The following is a 20,946-nucleotide window of genomic DNA, read 5'->3' on the forward strand; positions in this document are numbered from 1 at the left end:
ACTGGGCCTCTGGGTTCCTGTGTATAAAGCCTCACCGGTGCAAGACGGCCTGGGAATGACTGCTCAGCAGGGTGGGCTCCGTAGAAAGGAATTTCCAGAAGGGAATATCCCCCTCATTGCTTTATTTTGGCAGGGCCAGAGATTCCTCGGCTTTGTGTTCGTAACCGCTATGCGCTGGTTTATGCTCAAGAGATTTTGCATAGAGCAGAAACACTCGCATAGCATAGAAAACAGAATGGCCGTTCCCTGCTTTGGAAACTGCAGAATGTTACTTTACCTTGGTGTCAGATTCATACCATGATTCTCTCACACAAACCAGGAATCAGAAGAGTCAAGCCAGTTTCTGAAGTTTGTTTGGCTGCTCCTTCCGGAAAGAGCAGCAAATGGGTGGTAGGGTCAAGCAGTGTACGTTGGCTTGCTCTCTTGTTCACAATAAGCTGGAATTCTTGAGTGTTGGGGCTTCCCATCACTTGTGAATGTGACATAGATCTAAAATAAGCCTGTGCAGAACGCAAGAGTCAGTCCAGCCTCGTTCATTCCAAATTTCCACTCAGCCCATTCACAGTTGAGATGTGTGTACACAAAACTGATTTTTTTTAAAAAAACATGTGATTTGATCCTGAAAGCTGCTCAAAATATCACGTGGTGCACAGAATTGGGCAGGCTGGTGATCTTCCCAAACACCTATCTATAGGGAGCACAATTGTTCTCTGTAGGTGAGCGTTTCAGCGGAGGGAGATTTTTAGGAATACATCTTACAGGTAGTCCTCAGGTTACAATGGCAATTGGGACTAGAATTCCATCACTAAGCAATGCAGTCATAAAGCACAACATCACGTGACTGCGTTGCTTGGCAATGGCAATTCCAGCAATCTTTGTTGCCATCGTTACGCAAGGACCACACAGGTTGTTAAATGAGGACCTCATGTGAATGCAACTTGCGACTCCCAGTTTCCCCACTGACTTTGCTTGTGGGAAGCTGGCAGGGAATGTCTGAAATCACGTGACTGCTGCTCATTGAGACATCATAATCGTGAGCCGCGCACCAAGGGCCTGGGTCACAATCACGTAACCGCAGGGACGCTGCAACAGCTGGAACTCTGAGGACTGGTCATAAGTACCATAAGTTAATGGTTGTAACCCGAGGACTACCTGCACTGCGTTTCTTTGCAAGTGCTTTTATGCTACTTCAATCAAAACAAATGTGGCTTACAAAAGTTATGCACCATAGATAATAATGCTTGCTTGCTTGCTTGCTTGCTTGATAGATTGCCCATGGTGACTTAGTGCTTCAGTCCTTCTGTGGCAAAGAAACCAAAACCAACAACTGCAGGTTTACTTCCTCTGCAAAATTGACCTTCCTGCTTTGTAAACACTTTTTTCAGCAGAAGAGCATCAGGGAAAGGGGATCTGAAAGGGGCCAACAAGGGACAGCGCAGAAAAGAAAGAAAGCAATGCCAGGGCCCAGCTCTTTCTGAGAGATCTTCATATCTCATTTCACTCCCAGACCCATTTTTCCCTTTTCCTTTTTCTGAGTGTTAAATAATCTGTTACAGTGAGGCCCACGGTGGATGTTTCAGTTTAATTCTTTTGGTTCTTAATACATGCCTACCTGTTAAAGTGCTCATAGCTGCAGCGAACTGAACACACTTCACCTTGAACATTGTTGGACTGCTTTTCTGGCCCCTCACCTTTTTTCCCTCCCCCGGTTGCAACGGTCAGGTTTCCACTGCTGTGTTGTCCATCACTGCAAAAGCCAAGAAAAAGGAGAAGGAAAAAGAAAAAGAGAAAAAAGAAGAGGAGAAAATGGAAGTGGTGAGTCTAATCCAGCCTTCCCCAGTCTGGTACGCTTGCATGGTAGGGAGTCCTGAGGGTCTTGAGTCTGGGGAAGGAGCTCTGATTTCTCAGTGTCAGAAAAACTTCCCAGAAATGTGGTGATGAGAAGTTGAGATAGGAAGATTCTGTGGACTCATCCAGATCTCCAAAATGAGAAATCTCTCTTCTCTCTCAACATATTTTCAGGCCTTCCATTCAGTATCAGTCAGTAGGCAGGGAAACGATGAAGCTGTTGTCCTAGCATGCAGGAAAGATGCTCAGGAATAATTGTATTGGCTCTGAAAACCAGGTTTTTATCTTCTCTCACATCCATTGGAAAAGAGGGATTATTGGCCAAACCTCCCCAGTTTGGGCTGAAAAAGATGGTACACAAGAATCTGAAGGAGTCTGATAGCATCTTTTCTGACTAATTTTATTCAACTGTTTGTGAGTTGCAGCTCGTTACATCTGATGGATTTGATGAAGTGAGCTGCAGGTCTTGAAAGTTTATGCCTTTGAATAAAAGTTGTTAGTCAGAAAAGGGGCTCCAGACTCCTCCAGATTTTTTGCCCCTGTAGTCTAACAGTTCTCCCCCTTCATGGAACAAGGAGAGTAGAAAGTGGGACTGTTCTCCCTCCGTCTTAGTGTTAATGTTGCAGTCTTCTGCAAAATTTGCAGATGGGCCATTTCAGAACTAAGAAACACAAGTCTTGCAAAAAAATTATTTGATGGACTTAAAAACCGCTAAGGCATAAGTTCACCTGTTTTAAACTTTTGAACATGTTGAAGCCCACTCCCACCCAGCTTCTTATGGACAGAATACAACACTGTCACTTCCCTCGCTCTGCACCTCACTCAGCAAAGCGAGTTACGTACAAAACCTAACAGTCCCTGCATGAATCAAGTCTGCATGGGTTCTCCCCCTTCCCAGCATGCCAGTGACTTGTGCAGCAGCCACAAGGTGGGATGTGATCAAACAGGCTTCTCCAAGGAACTGGTAAAGTGTAGGAAATGAGCTGCTTTGCAGACTGTGGTGTCTGGAATCAATCAGACATGAAGAGGGAGAGACAGACAGACAGAGACAGACACTGGCCAGGGGTGGGAGCTTTGCCCATCCCCACGGTCTGCCTCTGGCCCCACAGAAACCCCACAGCTCAGGTCCCCCAAACCAGAACAGGCTCAAGAGGGAGAAAGATGCAGTCATGGCAAGCAAGGCTGGGGTCATTTTAACACAGGGGGCAGGACTGTTGGATGGGATGGGGATCCGCAGTGAGGCCGATCGTAACCCAGAAAAAGGAGCAGCTGTGATGCTGCTTTAGTTGAAGGACTTGTTTTGGATACCCTCTGGCTGTTTGTTTGTTTGTTTAATTTTTATCCCGCCTTTATTATTTTTATAAACAACTCAAGGCGGCGAACATACCGAATATCTTTATTCATCAGGCGAGATTGGCCCAGGCGCTAATTTTTCCCGAGAGGTTGCAGTCGCACCAGAACCACCTAATTGCAGTGTTTGGAACGCACACACACATCCTCACGTTAGAATTCCTCACCTCCCTTTGTGGCATTTGGCTTGGATCACTTGCTTAAGCCCCTGTGGCTCTCCTCCCTCTTCTGGTCACTTGAGGGGAGGGATCGGCATGGACCCCTGCCCACTAGAGGCCCAGCGTTATCCCTTTCTGGGTAGAGCCAGGAGGAACCCCTTCCACTTTCAGAATTGGCCCCAGAGGGAGACAGTCATCAGGGGAACAGCTAGAAGGACTCCTTGTGTGGGGTCCCCAAAATGAGGAGGCGCTTGGTGGTGGGAACAGAGAGCATCAAGCTCTTGACTTGGGGGCCTGAGATTGGATTGGGCATGGAAAAGCAGAATAAAAGTCGGGCAAATAAGTACACACATTGGTGAAACGCTTAGGAGCTTTGCTGAAATATCCAACCTTCTGACCACCGACATGAGGGACGTTATTCTTCCTGTTCGCCTGCTGCGGATTGCTGCTGGTTACAGCCGAGGCAGACTCTCATTCCAGGACTTCCTGGCTCCCAGCTGCAGCCTGGAAGGAAACACCAGCTTTCTGAGCTCCTCCTGGGTTTAGGTCCCAGGCACCTGCTATTGTCCTGGCATTTTTTCTTCCCAGCCCCCTGGAAATTTAGAGCCATCTTCTTGGGTTGTCAGAACATGCAATGAGGCAGCATAGCTGAGTGGGAAGAGAATGACAGGAGAAGGGAGGCACTGACACACTCCCAGAGGTATTTCAGCCAGAGGGAAACAGGCTTCCTTCCAGGATCCTCCAGACACAGAGGGAGCAAAATGTACCTGAAAAAGCCTCCAGAAGGATGTTGGTCCCAGTTGAGTTCTCACTGTTACGATTTTAGCAGACAGCCTTATAACTCAGAAAAACAACACTGTTGAGCTTGGAATGTGGTGGAATTAAGATGTGGGGTTTTTTTTCCTTTTAAATTGAACAAGAGGGACAGACAGTCAAGCAGGCAGGGCCTCCATTCCTTGGGGTAGCACTGGCAGCTGGCACTATAATCCCGGGCATTGGGTCTGAACCCTTCTGCACCAGTGGGAAAACAAAGGCCGGACCTGGGATGCTGTGCAAGGCCCAGGGGAAGTAGGCCATCACTCATTCCTGAGATGGTGGCCAGTGAGACTGAAACTCTGTCGCAAGGTGACAGCAGACCTCCGCGATCTGGCCTAACCCGGACCTTGCAGGTCGTTCCCAGGCTTCCTGGCTGATGCTCTTCTTGCATCCCCACTTAGGACGAAGCGGAGAAGAAGGATGAGAAAGAGAAGAAGAAAGAGCCCGAACCATCCTTCCAGATCCTTGACAATCCGGCCCGGGTGATGCCAGCCCAGCTGAAGGTGCTCACCATGCCAGAGAGCTGCCGGTACCAGCCTTTTAAGCCTGTAAGTTGCCCTTGCGAGAGCGTCTGTTGATAGGCCCCATTCCAGAAAAGCTTTGTGGTCTGCACTGGGTTGATCTCTGGAAGCCAAGGGACCGTTTACTGCACTGTGCACAGAGGATGTGGGTCCTCCCACCCCTGTTTTCCCCCATGGACGTGGGGCCCAGTTCACTATGAAACTGACTCATGTGAACAGGAGCCAGGGTAGAGCGCCCTTTGTTTGGGGGCTGGCGGGGGAGAGGTGTGGAAAAGCAGCAATTTTTGGAATTTTCTGGCTGCCGCTTCATCTCTTCGTGGCTCAAGCAATTAAAACGTTCAGATGGTTTCCACCTCCCCAGGACGTATCACGAGTCAGACCTGCCTCTCAGCCTCTCACCGTTTAGGGCACCTCAGCTTTGCCTGCCAAGCTCCTGCATTGGCAGATAGCACTCCTGGTGCCCGATCCAGCAGTCTCCTGGAGAGACTGTTTGCTTTCCACCTCCTGCCACCTGTAGCTGACCTTCTGGCAAGTCACGGGTCAAAATGGAAGCTTTTTAATATATGGGTTAACTGACTTTTAGAATAGACAAATTTTACCTCCTTTCCCCCCACCCAAAGACACCGAATGATTTAACATACAGTTCAAGAACCGTGTAAGTCGCACAGTAAGATGAAAAGCTGAGAGACTCTTCTGGTTTGGATATCCCGTGAAATTGAAATATTTATTTATTTTATTTTATTTATTTTCTATCCCGCCTTTATTATTTTTATAAATAACTCAAGGCGGGGAACCTACCTAATGCTCCTTCCTCCTCCTGTTTTCCCCACAACAACAACCCTGTGAGGTGGGCTGGGCTGAGAGAGAGGGACTGGCCCAAGGTCACCCAGCCGGCTCTCATGCCTAAGGCGGGACTAGAACTCTCCTTCCACGCCTGATTGGCTCTTGGGCTGAGAGAGAGGGACTGGCCCAAGGTCACCCAGCCGGCTCTCATGCCTAAGGCGGGACTAGAACTCTCCTGCCACGCCTGATTGGCTCTTGGGCTGAGAGAGAGGGACTGGCCCAAGGTCACCCAGCCAGCTCTCATGCCTAAGGCGGGACTAGAACTCTCCTGCCACGCCTGATTGGCTCTTGGGCTGAGAGAGAGGGACTGGCCCAAGGTCACCCAGCCGGCTCTCATGCCTAAGGCGGGACTAGAACTCTCCTGCCACGCCTGATTGGCTCTTGGGCTGAGAGAGGGAGTGATTGGCCCATAGTCGCCCAACTGGCTTTCGTGCCTAAGGTGGAACTAGAACTCATAGCCCACTGGTTTCTAGCCCGTTGCCTTAACCACTAGACCAAACTGCACGGCAAAACCCAAATTTTGGCCTGGTGGCATGGCAAGACTAACTTTATTTCATTTATTTATTAAAGAGATGTATATGGCCGCCCAACTCACCCGGTGACTCCGCAGTGACTCCAGGTGGTTTACAAAAATAAAAGCCCAAATACAAACCCTGCTGCACCCCCACATCACAGTCAAGGGACGGCTGCTAGTTGGCACCGGCAGCAGGGAGCCCTCCGGGCAGGACAGGGCCAAGCTGCAGGGTCTGATTGCAGTCCGGGGCGATGCGGCCAGGCCTCCACCAGCCCCAGGACCCACCGGGCTCTCCCAGCGCAGGGGCTCCATTAGCCGTGCCTTCTGTTTCCCCAGCTGTCCATTGGGGGCATCATCGTCTTGCGGGACACCAGCGAGGACACAGAGGAGCTGGTGGAGCCGGTGGCCGCCCACGGGCCCAAGATCGAGGAGGAGGAGCAGGAGCCGGAGCCCCCCGAGCCATTCGAGTACATCGACGACTAGGGCGAGGCGGGTACGTTGGGCTTCTGGGCTGGATCGCCTCAGGGGACTTTGACCAGGCTGGAAAACGACCCCGGGTACGACAGAGGGTGCCCTTTCAGCTGGGCAGGGAATTGAGCGGCATGAACATTCCATGGTGCCTTTATCACCTTCTAGATCAGAGCATTGCAGAGTTGGAAGGACTGTAGAGGTCATCTAGTCTGATCCTCCTCCCAGTGCTCTTGCCGCCTGCCCAACGAGGGCCTTGAGGTCAACCTAAATCATTCCACGTAGTTTCAGCAGGCCCCCTCGGGGCCTTAATCAGGGCTAAGTGCAGGGCTTCTCAACCAGGGTTCCCTGAGCGGTCACTAGGGCTTCCCTGGGAGATCACGATGTATTTTAAAAATCATTTCGAATTCGGGCAAGTTCACATTAAATAGGTAAGCTTCATTCCTTATTTTTAATTTAAGAACACTGTTAATGCATATCTACAGGCCTATACAGTATGTGAAACGGATGTAATAATCTTGTAACTTCTGTCCTCTATTTGAGCCTGGATGGGCAGGGGTTTCTCGGGGCCTGAAAAATAGTTCAAGGGTTCCTCCAGGGGCCAAAAGAAAAAGGCTTGAGAAAGGCTGGCCAAGTGTGTTCACAGCAGCCCAGGAAGTTTGGAGGCCAGAGAAGGAAATGCACCCCCGCCCCTCTGTCCAGCTCTGGACTTTGGAGCCATTGCTGAGAACTCCTGGAGGGAGCAGGAGCCGCGTGTCTGCCCAGACTGGGCCTGCCACAGCTTCTCCCACAGAGCTGCTGCTTAAGCGAGAGAGAGGAAGCCGCCAACCTTTAATCTGAATACTGGGCCAAAGAGAAGAGGAATAACGCGCCAGCTGGTTTGCTTGATACGGCTGCCCATCTTCTGTACATGACTCTGGCAGCTAACAGTAAAGACAGAATAAAAACCACCAAAAATAGAAACAAAACAAATAATATAAAATAACAGCTGAGAACACCCATAACACTCAGAATAATCATGAAACAGGCCCACCCATCCTATCAGGGCCCCAGGCTTGATGGCAAAATCAGGTTTTTAGTGCCTTGCAAAAGGCCAGCAGAGTCAGAACAAGTCTAATCTCTGGGAGGGTGAGGTTCCAGAAGCTCCTAACTAAACAGGCCAGCAGGCATGAGGAACCTTGTTTTTCAATCATGGAAATTGACGTTCAGCCTTGCAAACACGGCCAGATGAGCTAATTCTACTTTACTATAAGGGTACATTGACAGAATCTTGCAAGTCTGAAAGGACATTTCTACCCCCAGCTCCTTTACAGCCCGGGAAACTAGGGAGGGTCCCTTCTCAGCCTCTTGCGCCACCCATTTTGCAGCTGCAGGCTCAGTTGCCTTTTATCTGGCTGTGTAATGGTTGCCTATTCTAAAACACCATCAGACTCATGAGCAGGATCACAAAGATATCTGATTTATTAAAGAATAGTATGCAGGGTCACAAAAGAAAGCTGAGAATGAAAAAAGCACGCCAAATGCAAACTAAAAACCCTCGGTGCAAATGAGATCCCTCCCCCCGTAGAATCTTCCCAGGCTCACAATCCCAGGTGCTCCTAACGGCTTCTGATGGTCCGCGGGAAAAGTCCTTGAGCCGAGCACATAAACCAAACACGTTCCATTGAAACGAACACAGATACAGAGCTTGGCACAAGGTTTCACAGCAGCTCCCTCCCAAACAGAAACGCACCTCAGCGCCATGGCATGTGAAACGTTACGATGTACAGTGCACATTGAAACAGTGAACATGACAGGCTGCATCTCTTTGCCCTGCCTCCCAAGGTCATTCCCACATACCATTACAATTATTTCTGTGAGCTGGTGAGCCGGTCTGAAGACCAGAATGGCTTGTTTAAGGGTTTCTGCTCAGATTAAACGGTCAGGCTGGCCACTAGCCCAGCTCTGAGAAGGATCAAATGCTTCTCCAGCTCAGGCTTTGCAGCCAAGCAGGGCCGGGCCTGGAAAGAGGAAGCAACATAAGCCTGGTTGGTGTCTTTGCCAGAACCTCACCCTGGTTCATTTCCTTTGTCCTTCCTCCTCCAGATGGGCAGTCCTCAGCGGAGTTTGGCACAACGTCTCGATGTCTGGAGCCCTGGGAGGAAGTTCCTGTGGCAAGCCACAGCTCAGCGCATGTCCCGACACTTCTCTGCTGGCAGTCCACATTTGACAGGCGACAGAGAAAAACTATGCCCTCTTTAGTGTACTCTTTCACAAGAAACCAGTTTTCAAATAAATCAATTAAAAACCCCAAGGGCAAAATTCTGGCGTTTCCTTTCTCTTGGTTTGGTTCAGAGGGAAGAATGAAGTGACCTAGTTCGGCTTGGGCAGGACTTTGAAGAAGCTGCACTTTGTTAGTAAATTCTGCACTTCCAGTCATGTTCTTGGCATCATTGAAAAGTTTTTGGCTTAGACCATTGTTTCTCAACCTCGGCAACTTTAAGAGGCGTGGACTTCAACTCCCAGAAATCCTCAGCCAACATGGCTGGCTGGGGAATTCTGGGAGTTGAAGTCCATGCCTCTTAAAGCTGCAGAGGTTGAGAAATGTTGGTCCAAGGAGTTAGTAAATCAGTTGTAGGCGGCCTGATTATTAATGATGAAGGCTGGGTATGCAGCAGGTGTATAACGAGCCTGATTTCTTGGTGCAGTGTAGGGCTGTGCAAAATACGTTGGATTTGAACCCCTTTGGAGTTGGAAATGGCCTGCTTTTAATGCTGAACCACTGGCTAGAATTCAGTTCAATAAGGTTGGGCTCAAAATACTTCCAAAATGGTCGAAACAGCCCATGATGGATTGAGGAACTGGGCCTGGATGAAGGAGGCCCTTTCTAGTTGAAGGAGATGCGCAGAGTGGAGCTGCTAGGAAAAATGCAGAGAGGAGACGAGACATTTTGAAGAACAGATTGCTAGCAGCATCCCTGTGGGGAGGGGGTCGCATTTTGAAGACCTTTATTATTTATTTCCAGGAGCTTGTATGCCGCTTCACTTCAGCGGATGTTGCTGTTTATGTTGTGGGGTTTTTTTTAATGTAGTAAGGTGTGATTTATGGGTGCTTTAACTGTTGGCTGCCTAGAGTCCCAGGAGCAGGCAGCATGTGGATTAGCATAATAAGCTTTATAAACAGTATTTGAAATGCACACCTCAACCAAAGCAGGAACATGTTAAGGAGATGCAAGGATGCAAGATGGCAAGGGAATCAAAGGAGTATTGTGATGATGGGAGGCAACCAGACCCCTGGGGGGGAAAACCCAGGTCTTTCTCACCCTCCGAGGTGGGAGGCTTGACCAACTTGGCTGGCTGGGGAACAGCTGGAGGATGGGCCTGGGTGAAAGTCCCCAAAATGTGTTTCATGTAATGAGGTTTTCTCTCCCTCCCCTGTTGTTTCTCCATTGCTTCTGAGCTGCAATTTATTTTGAAGTAAAGCTTCCAGAAGCTGGCTACGCCTTGAGGGCAAACATTGAATCCTAACGACATGTGTGCAAATAAAGACCTGCTCTGCCTACCGCTTCCTCTCTGTCTCTTTTCTGAACACCCAGCAGGCACTTCTGGTGGCAGCAATGAGATACTTGGAGAAGTCACGGTTGCCCCGGACCACCCCCAAACTGCACGGGGCTTGGCTCTTGCACGAAGAGGGCTCTATGGGCTTCATGTTGTGACCGGTGGACAAGAGCTGGGATGAAACCTCCTGTGCAGAGGGAGCCGTGGCTCTAGTCCTAAATCAGAGAATCATAACCTTGGAAGGGATCCTAAGGGTCATCTAGTCCAACCCTCTGTAACATGCAGGGAAAGCAATGCAACCTTCTTGGGGAGGTAGCTCTCTGGCCTCTTGGTCAAAGCCTTCAGAGATGGAGAACTCACAGCCACCCCACCACCCTCCCCCAGCAAAGGAAATACTGGGAAATGTTGACCTGACAACTGCCTTTCTCAGGCCGTGATCCTGCAGCCATAAACTCCAGAGGAGAAAGGGCGATGTGGGTGGGAACGCCATGACCGTCTGAAGAGAGGATGCTTTGTACTTTTCTATAAATAAAGCTTATGCTTTCTTTACTGCAGGTTGTTGCAACTTTTATGACCCAATGAGTTCCACAGCCCAGCTGGAGTTATTTTATCACCCAAATGCCAAGGCTGTTTGGGATGGATATGTCCTGCCTCTTTGCTGTTGGTGCAGTTATGGAAAGAAGATGCTTCCCTTCTGGATGGGTCCTCACCAAGCGTCCCTCTTCCAGAGATCGGCTGCTGTGTTCCTTGCTCAGGCCAAGCAATTCTCATCATTTGGGGGCACTGGCAGGATTTTCTTCTCTTTCCCCCCCCCCTCCTTCCCTTTGCAAGATGTTTTTCCAACTCCTTGATTTATTGTTGATAAAGTTAAATTTTAATAAAACAAAGCTGACTGTTCCTGGCACTGAGCTTTGGCAAGGCTCAGTGCCTGTTTTGAACGGAGAGCTGATCCTTGTTACATAAATACTGGCAGGCTGTCAGGTACGCTTCCTTGCAAGCAGGAAAGGTGTTTGGAGCTCAGCATTAGCATGTATCTCTTCTTTCTTGCAGTCCCCCAGCTCCTTTGGCACTCACCCAAATTGATCCACCTGGCCCCCAAGTGACAGCTGAGTTGGTACAGCCCCTAAGCGTCCTTACAGCAATTTGGACTGGCTCAGATAACAAGCTAATTGCAGAGGAAATTAGGAAATCCTCTCTTTGGCCTTTTTGATGAGGGGCTGTCCAAGTAGCTAATTATTTGCCTGGAATCTCCCAGCATCTGAAGCCATGTTGGATTCTAGCACTGTGTTCCCTTAGATCAGGGTTCCTCAACCTTGGCAACTCTAAGCTGTGCGGACTTCAACTCCCAGAATTCCCCAGCCAGCTTTGAAGTTGAAGCTGCAGTTGAAGTCCGCACAGCTTAAGAGTTGCCAAGGTTGAGGAACCCTGCTTTGGATGACTAGCCCCCTCCCCCTCCCCCTCCATGTTATTTAAGCAAGGCTGGGGAGAAAACTCTTCGCACCCTGTCTACATTCTGCATGCCCAACGTCCACCCATGTCTCCATGGTCCATCAGAAGCCATTTCTATCTTCTCTCTCCTCTAATTCTTGGAAACTTGGGCATGTCTCAAGTTTTGTTTGAAAGGAAAAAGATGATTTCAAGTTGGAATTTTTGTTCTTTCCTCATCCCTGTTTTTTTCATACCAGCTGGCCCGATGAGGACTTCATGTGAAAACCTTGCACACGCTCTCATGACCATTTGGTTGACTTGCTTGTGAAGATGTTGCCCAACCGAGAATATATACTTCATTCCATGACTATAAGCCTCTCTGTGCTTTGTTGCCAGGAACATGCATCTTCCTCAACTGCCTGCTTTTGTATTTAATTACTGATTAGCATAAAGAATTTAAGACGCTGTTTGGTGGGTCCATTGCAACAAAACCTAATTCTGATCCCACACCTTTGGAAGGAATCATTTTCCTTGCAAGAAGAATCCACGTGGCTGTATGAACAAGCCTATGTTGTCTTCTGAGGAACAAGAGAGAAGCAATTTCCCATTGCTTCAGGGGTGTCCACAGGGAGGGGTCAAAAAAGTCAAGATGGCCATGACGATGTGATTGAAGCTCAGCGTGTTTTTTAACGTGTGTCGCATGCAACACGCACACACACACACACGCAGGCAGAGCTTTGATTGCACCATTGCAGCTGCCAAGATCAGCTTAAAAAAAACAATAGATTCCAGCTGTTTATTTTGCTTGTGGTTTGGGCCCAGGGACTCCATAACGTCAAGTGTCCTAGAATATTCCAGGAGAAAGCCAGGTTTTCCCAAATTCTCAGCCACCCTCTTTGGGGAAAGGGAGGCGGTCGGCATGGAGAGCGGTCTGCTCTGCTCCTCATTCACAGCTGCTGTGTGTGTGAGTTGTGTGTGCACACATCAAGCAAGTGCCTGTTTACATATCTCCTCTGAGCACTGGCATGGAGCATTCCCCAAATGAACACCTCCAGGGTCTCTAATGTACCGCTTGGAGGGAACCAGGGGGAGCCGAGAGCCCGGCAGACAATAGGCGCACAGTGAACGCTGAGTTTACTTAGTCATCTTTCAAGGTGGATCCCGCTGGGCTGCCAATGAGGCGTGCAAGGAATAATTCCATCCTGTAACATTGCTGTGGTTTTTTTTCCATGGAAGGTATTGGCACACTGCTGGGCTGTGAAGAGAGCAGGAGAGGGGGGAAATAGCAACTCAGTCTCTCAGCATTTGCTTGCGAGTTGGATGAGCCAACTTCACCCAGCACATTGGAGCTGGCGATTGAACAGAGTCACACTCTGGATCAGTGTTTCTCAACTGTGGCCGCTTGAAGATGCCTGGACTTCAACTCCCAGAATTCCCCAGCCAGCATGCCCCATGCATGGCTGGCTGGGGAATTCTGGGAGGTGAAGTCCAGGCATCTTCAAGCGGCCAAGGTTGAGAAACACTGGTCTACGGTATTTGCACCTGATTGTCTCCATCTTCATATATTTTTGAAGGCAGCAGGGACCTTCTCAACAGAACCTGAGACTTGACTGGATTTTGAAAAACTGCCCAGACCAATCCAGGACTATTAGTAGATCTGTGGGAGGCTGTTATGGCTGGAGAAGAGCGAAGGATGGACGGTGAGGTGGGGAAGTGAAGAGGAGGCCAATCCTGGGGAGGAAGACAATGACAAACATGGGCTAGAACATGGGGGATGAAGAGATTTCAGGGACATGGATCTGAAGTGTTAAAGGAGTGGCGTTTTCACTTCATTTGAAGTCACGACCGTGCTGAAGTTACGACAGTGCTGAAAAAAAAGACACCTGACCCTGTGGCTGTCGCAGTGTCCCCGTGGTCACATGATCGTGATTTGGGCATTTGGCGACCATCCCTCATTTACAATGGTCCCAGGGTCACAGGATCACCATTAGTGACCTTCCCAGCCAGCTTCCCACAAGCAAAATCAATGGGGAAGCCGGCAGGAGGTCTCAAGTCACAGTCACATGACATCTCGCTTAATGACCACAACTGGAACGGCCAGAACTGTCATCGTAAGTCAGCGCAGTCATGTGATTTTCCACTTAGTGATGGAGTTATCCTCTGCTATCCACACCATAAAAATCCTCCAACCTTATTTAAACTGCTCTGCTTGAAACCTGCCATTTGAAAAACAAATGTAAATCACGTTAACAGCTTGGTGGTTGCTGCTGCCATCTCCCTGTACCAAATCTACATTTCCCCCCACCCTTTTTTCCATCAGCATCCTGCCTCTTTTATGACTTCCCATTCCTTCCTTGAGCCTGCCAGGAGAGAGGAAGAGTAGATAGAACTAATTCTCCCCGTTGGTAATTTCTGGTAGGCCTGAACATTCAATAAACACCAAGAATAGAACCCACACCATGTTTCAGCAGCATTTAAAAGAAAAAGACACCCTCCCACACACACACTTATAATAAATTAAGCACAATAAAAATAAAAATACATTTAAGGGGATTTTAATTGGCTGAAAAACCATGTGCCTGGTGCAAGGAGAATTTTGTTGCAGAAATATCATACGGAACCATCAGAGGAATAATTCCTTCAGTGGCGAAGTTATTTAGGACGTGATGGGCTCATGTAATTCTTTTTTCTCTCATTGCTGAAATCTCCCACTGACTCCCTGAAGCTGCTTTTCTTTGGCCCAGCAGAGATCCATCCCAAAGCGACCACCTTGTTGTGGGGCTGATTGTCAGGGTGCCGGCAGGTAAGACTGTCCAAGCAGAGCTTCCTTGTACAGAGGCAGTATACCCCAGCCAAACAGCTCTGTCTTCGTGGGGGGAAGAGTTTCTCCGGACATTGGTCTGTAGATGCCTCTGTGGGAAAAGGTCTCCGGGACATCGCTTCTCTGTAAAGCTTCAACCAACACCGTCAGGAGCAACATTCTGGGGCCAACAGCATCCAGAAAGCCAGATGGTTACGCAGATTGCAGTGTCTGCAAGGGAAACCAGCTGTTTCTGGAATAAACAAGGGGTGTGTCTGTCGAAGGGCAGCATCCACTTCGAATCTTCCTGGGCTGGCAGAGTGTCCTCTTTGTTCCTTGTGGATTAGCCAAGAGGAGAGAATCATATTGAATCAGACTTCCTAAATAATTTCAGAAGTACTGGAAAAATCCTCTCCATTTGCAAATAGGATGTTCCAAGTTCCCCAAATCTCTCAAATGAGGATTAGTGAAAAACGGAACGGCACGGATGAAGGGTGGACAAATCTGTCAATGTTGTGTTCTCTAAACTTCATACTTTGGCAAATCTGTCAAATCCCATTAGTCAAAAATTGGTGTTTTTAAAAGTTTGCATTAACATTTGGTTTAGTGTACCAGTTTGGTGTACAGATAGTCCTCGCTTAACGACCACAATTGGGACTGGAGTTTTTGTTGCTAAGTGAAACAGTCATTAAGCGAATCCAACCCGATTTTATGACTTCTTTTGCGGTGTGCATTAAATGAATCACTGTGGGGTTAAGCAAACCATGTGATGGTCAAGCAAGTCACGTGGTTCCCCATTGATTTTGCTTGCCAGAAGCCGGTGGTGAAGGTCAAAACTGGTGATCATGTGACCACAGGATGCTGTGCTGGTCATAAATGCAAACCGGTTGCCAAGTGGCCAAATTGTGATCATGTGACTGTGGGAACACTGACAGTTGTAAGTGTGAGGACAGGTTGCAAGTCATTTTTTCAGCACCAATGTAAGTCCAAACTGTCACTAAATGAAAGGTTGTTAAGCAAGGACTATCTGTAGTGGTTAAGGCACCAGGCTAGTAACAGGGAGGCTGTGAGTTCCAGTCCCGCCTTAGGCACAAAGCCAGCTGGTTGACCTTGGGCCAGTCACTCTTTCTCAGCCCTAGGAATGCTGGGAGTTGAAGTCCACACGCCTTCAAGTGGCCAAGGTTGAGAAACACTGGTTTAGGCTGTTGTAGGAACCCTTTGCTTCTAGGTCTTGTGTGAACCCATGCAATGGATTGTGTGGCTGCAGCTACGTGGCTACCAGCTTCCCCTTCCAGGAGTGGGGGACCAGGAATCCCATCCACGGGGGATAACGGGGTGCGCCCGTTGGGGAAGCGGATAGCTAGGAGACACCGTCTTTCCCTCCCGGCCCCCTGTTTGGCTGGCAGAGCCACCTGACCCGCCGGCTCGTCAGCATTGGCCTCGGGAAGCCACGTGGCCCTCGAGCCGTCTCGAAACTGACGGGAGCCGCCCAGGCGGCTGTTGCTAGGCGACGAGAGCGGGGGAGCGCGCGGCCTGCTTGGCGTCGTCCGTCGCGGCAGGTAAGGCTGGCGGGGCGGCCGGCGATGTCCCCGTCGCCGGGAGGACCCCCGGGAGGACCCCCGGCCGGTCGGGAGCGGGGAATTGGAAGCCGCCTCTCCACTGCCCTCATCCGGCTCTCCCACCGTTGGGCCGGACTACAGTTCCCATCCTCCACAGCCATCCCGGTGCGAGGGGCTGCTCGCCGTTGTAGTCTAACACCGGGTGATGGGGGCTACATGGGAGACAGCTGTGCTAATCGAGGTAGCGTCAACTCCCTGGAGCCCCAGCCATCGTGGCAGGGGAGCATGGAGGTTGTAGACCCATGCTTCTGAAGGGCCCAGCGGTGGGGGAGGCCGCTGTATCCCGAGATATGTGTCTTTGAGTGGCACTCTGTACATGCTTAGGGTAACTTCATAACGACATGTTCTTCGTGAGCCAAGAAGGTCGGATCTCTCCCCAGCATCTGTGCCTGGCAAAGCTTTACCTGCTGAATGTCTGCCTGACAGGGCCACATCAGCACTTTTCCAGAGCCTGGGGTTTAAAATTGAAGACCTTGGGTTTGGGATTGCAGTCCAGATCCCATTTGTAAGAAACCAGGAAAAAATTTAGTTTCTTGGCACAAAAATACACAAGAGTTTTAAAAATCAGTCCTCCTCCCAGATTTAAGCTATAGTTACAGTTATAGCTATAGTTAAAAAAAAATTAGTTTTTTTAAATTTAAAAATTACTTTTAAATTACTAGTTCTATACCACTAGTATTTATGATTACTTTTTCACAAATGAACAAAAATAATTAGCGTTTCCAAACTATTAAAGAATCTCTCCTGATTGTCCTTTTCTCAGAGTACTTGGATAATCAGAATCAGTTCAGATGGGCCATGCATTGCAGCATGCCGTCACTGGGCTTGCTTAATATACTAGACCATAGTTTACCTAATTATGATTTATTAAACTGCTGTTTTGGGCCGCACAGTATGCTAAAATGTTAAGCAGTTACATTTTAGCCAAATGTGCAGAATCAGGCATTATAGTCGGAAACTGTGGTTCATATCTTTACGTAATCTGTATGGGCGGCTCTCTAAAATTTACAAATAAATAAATAAACCATCCTGGCTGGCATGTTAAAAATAAGACTCAACGCAAAACATGGAGCCAACCAATTTCTCAGTTTCCTTTATTTGAGTTTGCCGTGGTATCTGAATGGATACTGGCCTGTATGATAATTTCCAACCCACCCATTTGGAAACCTGCTTAAAATATCTGATGTGTTTGTATGCTGACATGCTGAGCTACTGTCATAACTTTATGGGATGCTTGTGCTGCTATGTTTCTCAGTGTTGAAGCTGTTTTCCCGCGCTAGCACCATATGCACAGCCTTAGGTAAGCTTTCAAACTTGATTAAACGGCCACACCCAATTGGGTGAGTTTGCATGTGTAAGGCAGCAGCCTCATCAGCTTCTTGTTAGTGTGTCATGCAAGCACAGCCTTTTTTTGTTTCAAATTTTCATTTGGAGGTGTTGCTAGCCATTATTTTATGGGCCAAACAATCATGGGTCAATGCCAGTGAAAAAAGTAGGTGAGTGCTTGTGCAAGCAGGATATGGTCTAACACAGAAAACACCTACTCAAATTAAGTTGCAATGAGACTGTACTGGTTGGTGCACCTCCAATTATTTATGCAGTAAAATGGCAATTTGCAATGAATTTGTCCTTTGCACTATGATGAAAACAAGGTTTCTGCAAAAGATGGAAACTTTGCGCTAGCAGAAAGACCCTTTCACTATAACTCCAGATGAATGAAAAGGGCAGCAGGGATTTGGCATACTGTATACCTGATGGGGGAAGGAAAAGGGAGGGGAAAAACAACTGGGTGGCACATTCTGATCCTCTCAACTATGGTTGAAAAGATCAGATTTAAGGTACAGTTGAGCCCTTGTTAACACTTGTGACTAATGGGACTGTAGAATTTTATTTTATTGTTGTATAATTAAGGAACGGCGTCCTTGAGCTGAGCTTGATTCATGGTGACCCCTGGGCATATGCATGTATTTTTCTTGGCAACAAAGTAGAACTGCTTTGCTGTTGCCTTCATCTGAGTTTTTTTTTTTAACTCACTGTTCAGGTTATATGTGTGGTATTTTCTGGTGGTCTCCCATCCATACCCTTCCAAGATCTCTCCCTGCTTAGCTTACTTTGAGAAAGATTGATTACAGAATTATAGGGACCGAACCCTCATGTGGGCAAATAATGTATATGGTGTGTAGAGCTGTCTCTAGGACTCAGCCAGTGTACAATGTAATAAATAATAATGAATAACAATACATTTTTAATCCTCACTTGCAGAAGAATATGGTTTGAATTAGCACATTTCTCTCAATTTCCATCCTCTGTGGAAGTATTTGCAGCACATTATGAGTTAGAATCTTGAGAATAGGTGCTATACAAAAACTCATAAATCAATAAAAATATGGGGCAAATTAAAGCTAGTCCATTTGATGAGGCTTGAAGAGTACATTCATAGAATCTAAAAGCTTTAATACCTGGAGAAAAATACTATTACTGGAATGTTGAAAACAGTGGGATTCCTGATACAGGCTTCTCTGAAATGAAAGTGCTTCTTCCCTTTGTTCTCCTAGTTTTCAGTAAACAATTTGTATTCTTTCAGGACATTTCCTGCACTGAGGAAATGATATGCTTCTTCATCCTCATCCCGTTGTTGGCATATCCTGGAGGAGAGTACTTCCCCTTGGCAATTGTCTTCCCATCTTTGTTAATGATTTCTTCATAAAGGTGGCCATCAAGAGGCCAGGACTGAGAGAGGGCACATGCTCAGGGTACATGGCACATTGAAACAGCCTGGGAGTCCTTCCTGTCTGCTCCCTTCACAGCAGGAAGTCCTTCCTGTGGCTTGAGCATTCAGCCTGGCTAGAGGGAAGAACCAGGGGCTTGCCTTTTTTTATTTCCCTGCGCCTGCTTCAGCAGTTTTCTCCTTTTCTTTCCCAGTATAGGAACAATAAGGGAGAGCCATGCATTGTTTAGAACAGTGCTTCTCAACCTTGGCAGCTTTCAGATGTGTGGACTTCAACTCCCAGATTTCCCTAGCCAGCCATGTCCGCACATCTGAAAGCTGCCAAGGTTGAGAAGCACTGGTTTAGAATCATGACCTGAAAAGCAAACGTTTATCAATCATACAACTTTTAAACTACCAAACGTGCCTGAAGTGGAATATCTTGACCCCATTTGGATTTGTTTTTGTTTTGGCCCCATATCTCTGATTATGCATGAATTGCAGTTACACAATACCAGAAGGTATCAGAATCTGAGGTGCATCGTGCTTCTGGTATGCATGCATGAGAAAAAGGAACCATATAGTTGGCAATGGGGTTTTTTTTGTTCTTGGAAGGCAAGTAGTAAACTTTTGTCTGCCGCTCTGCCTATCCAGCCTGGCAAAGTGATGTTGGCAGCTCTTCTCCAATGTTTTGCTTTTTCTGAGCAGGCCCTTGCTAGTGAATTTCAAGCCAGTTCTTTTCTATCAGCCCAGCACTATCCTTCTCAAAGTGGGGTAACAGAAAAATAGCACAGCAGAAATTGATGGATGGAGGAGCATTTCCACCATAAACCTTATTAGCTGACTCCAAAAGGATGTTATCAGCGGGCATTCCATCTGCATATGTTTAAGTTACTATTGTGTTTTGTGGAGCTAACAGTTAGGAGATAATTGTTGGTTAATCCAATAACATTTAATTGCTACCAGCAAGATCATTTTAAAGTTGCTTTTCTAATCGAACAGGTATATTTTTACAGGGAGGAATTGTCGAGATCTGTTTCCATTGGCTAATGGTGACTGTATATCAAGATCTGTTTCTCAGGTTCAGCTTTACATTTGAAATAGAGGCATAATATCAATAAGACTTCTGTTAAGGGGTGAAATGACTTCTCTAGACCTGCCCATTGACTGTATTCATACTTAAAGTTGTCAGTACAACATTTTAAGCTTGGTTCGTTTTTCTCTGGTTTACTGTGTTGTGCGAACCTGCCTTTTTGGCTTATAGTCCCACGTACTGTGCAACACACACATCCCCCCGGGTTAATTCCACAATCAGGTTAAGCATTTTGTGTGAATTCAGCTGTTGTGTTAGAATATACCTCCTAGAAGCTGTTTGCTGTTACCTTTGCAATTTCTTGTTTGCTAATGAAAGTTTGTGCCTTTGTACTGCATGTGCTTGCTAGTTGGAAGGATGTGACAACTGTATGTTGGCTTGCAAGGTAGTCTCTAGATTATGCTTAGGGTAAAACTGGCCTTTGGTTGTGGTTGCAGCACACTGGTCGAAAAGAGTCCTTAGAATTGACATAGGTAACTAAAGCTTCTGCATTTGTGCCCTATTGAAAAGCATTATATGAAAGCCTCAGCTGACCAAAGGTGTGATGAGCAGTGGAGTTCATTATCCGCCGGTCCATCTGGTGACAACCACGGCATGTGGCAGATTGGAGTGTAAGAGGAGTAAACAGTAAAGAACAGAGATTAACAAACAGAATGTATGAAGGAGAAATAGTTCAGTTTTGTGTCTCTGAAACTAAGAGAAAGGATGTTATAGATCTGAATGAAAGTAGTCCGGTAGTTTGAAGTAAAAATGATGAACACATGTAGGGAAGTGACAGCGGTGGTGAAACGGCCGAGGTATCTATGGAAAAAGAGAGCCGTCTTAGTCTGTGGTGGCAAAAAATCTAATAACGCCTTTTCCAAATAAAACTTTTTATAAGAGGCTTAGCTTTTGTGAGCTTGCTTCATCAGAAGCATAAAGTGGCTAGACTGACTTAGGATTTAAATTTGGGATGAGGGGAAGATAGGCTGGTTATGGAGATGCAGGTTACATGTGAAACAGATTACAAATACGTTATCAATTAACAATTGAAATATATTAAAAACCAGCTGTGTTTGCTGAGACCTTCTAAGATTGCCTGAAACCTTTTGATGTATTTGAGCTCAACTGTTTCTCGCTCGGTGGTGCTGTTAACGCCCCGCTTTTCCAGAACGGGCACTTTGAGGTCAGTTACGGAGTGTCCTGGGAAGCTGAAACGCTCTGATGTTACCTGGTCCTCCTCTCGAGTCCTGTTGTCAAACCTGC

At 47.4% G+C, this 20,946-nt stretch overlaps 2 protein-coding genes across 2 annotated transcripts in view; both read left to right on the forward strand.

The window, feature by feature from the left end:
* Positions 1 to 8,805, forward strand: part of PSMD1 (proteasome 26S subunit, non-ATPase 1) — a 110,630-nt gene extending 101,825 nt beyond the window's left edge. The window contains exons 22-25 of the mRNA XM_063306298.1: positions 1,723 to 1,815; positions 4,574 to 4,720; positions 6,387 to 6,543; positions 8,604 to 8,805. Of these exons, the coding sequence (XP_063162368.1) occupies positions 1,723 to 1,815; positions 4,574 to 4,720; positions 6,387 to 6,533 (387 nt within the window). The 3' untranslated portion in view covers positions 6,534 to 6,543; positions 8,604 to 8,805. The remainder of the gene's footprint in view (positions 1 to 1,722; positions 1,816 to 4,573; positions 4,721 to 6,386; positions 6,544 to 8,603) is intronic.
* Positions 8,806 to 15,777: 6,972 nt separating this feature from the next.
* The window catches only part of ARMC9 (armadillo repeat containing 9), a 90,682-nt gene continuing 85,513 nt past the window's right edge, over positions 15,778 to 20,946 (forward strand). Inside the window, exon 1 of the mRNA XM_063306302.1 lies at positions 15,778 to 15,841. The gene's annotated coding sequence lies outside the window, so the exon portion shown is untranslated. The remainder of the gene's footprint in view (positions 15,842 to 20,946) is intronic.

Source organism: Candoia aspera, chromosome 6, assembly GCF_035149785.1.
Source record: "Candoia aspera isolate rCanAsp1 chromosome 6, rCanAsp1.hap2, whole genome shotgun sequence".
Classification (NCBI taxonomy): Eukaryota; Metazoa; Chordata; class Lepidosauria; order Squamata; family Boidae; genus Candoia; species Candoia aspera.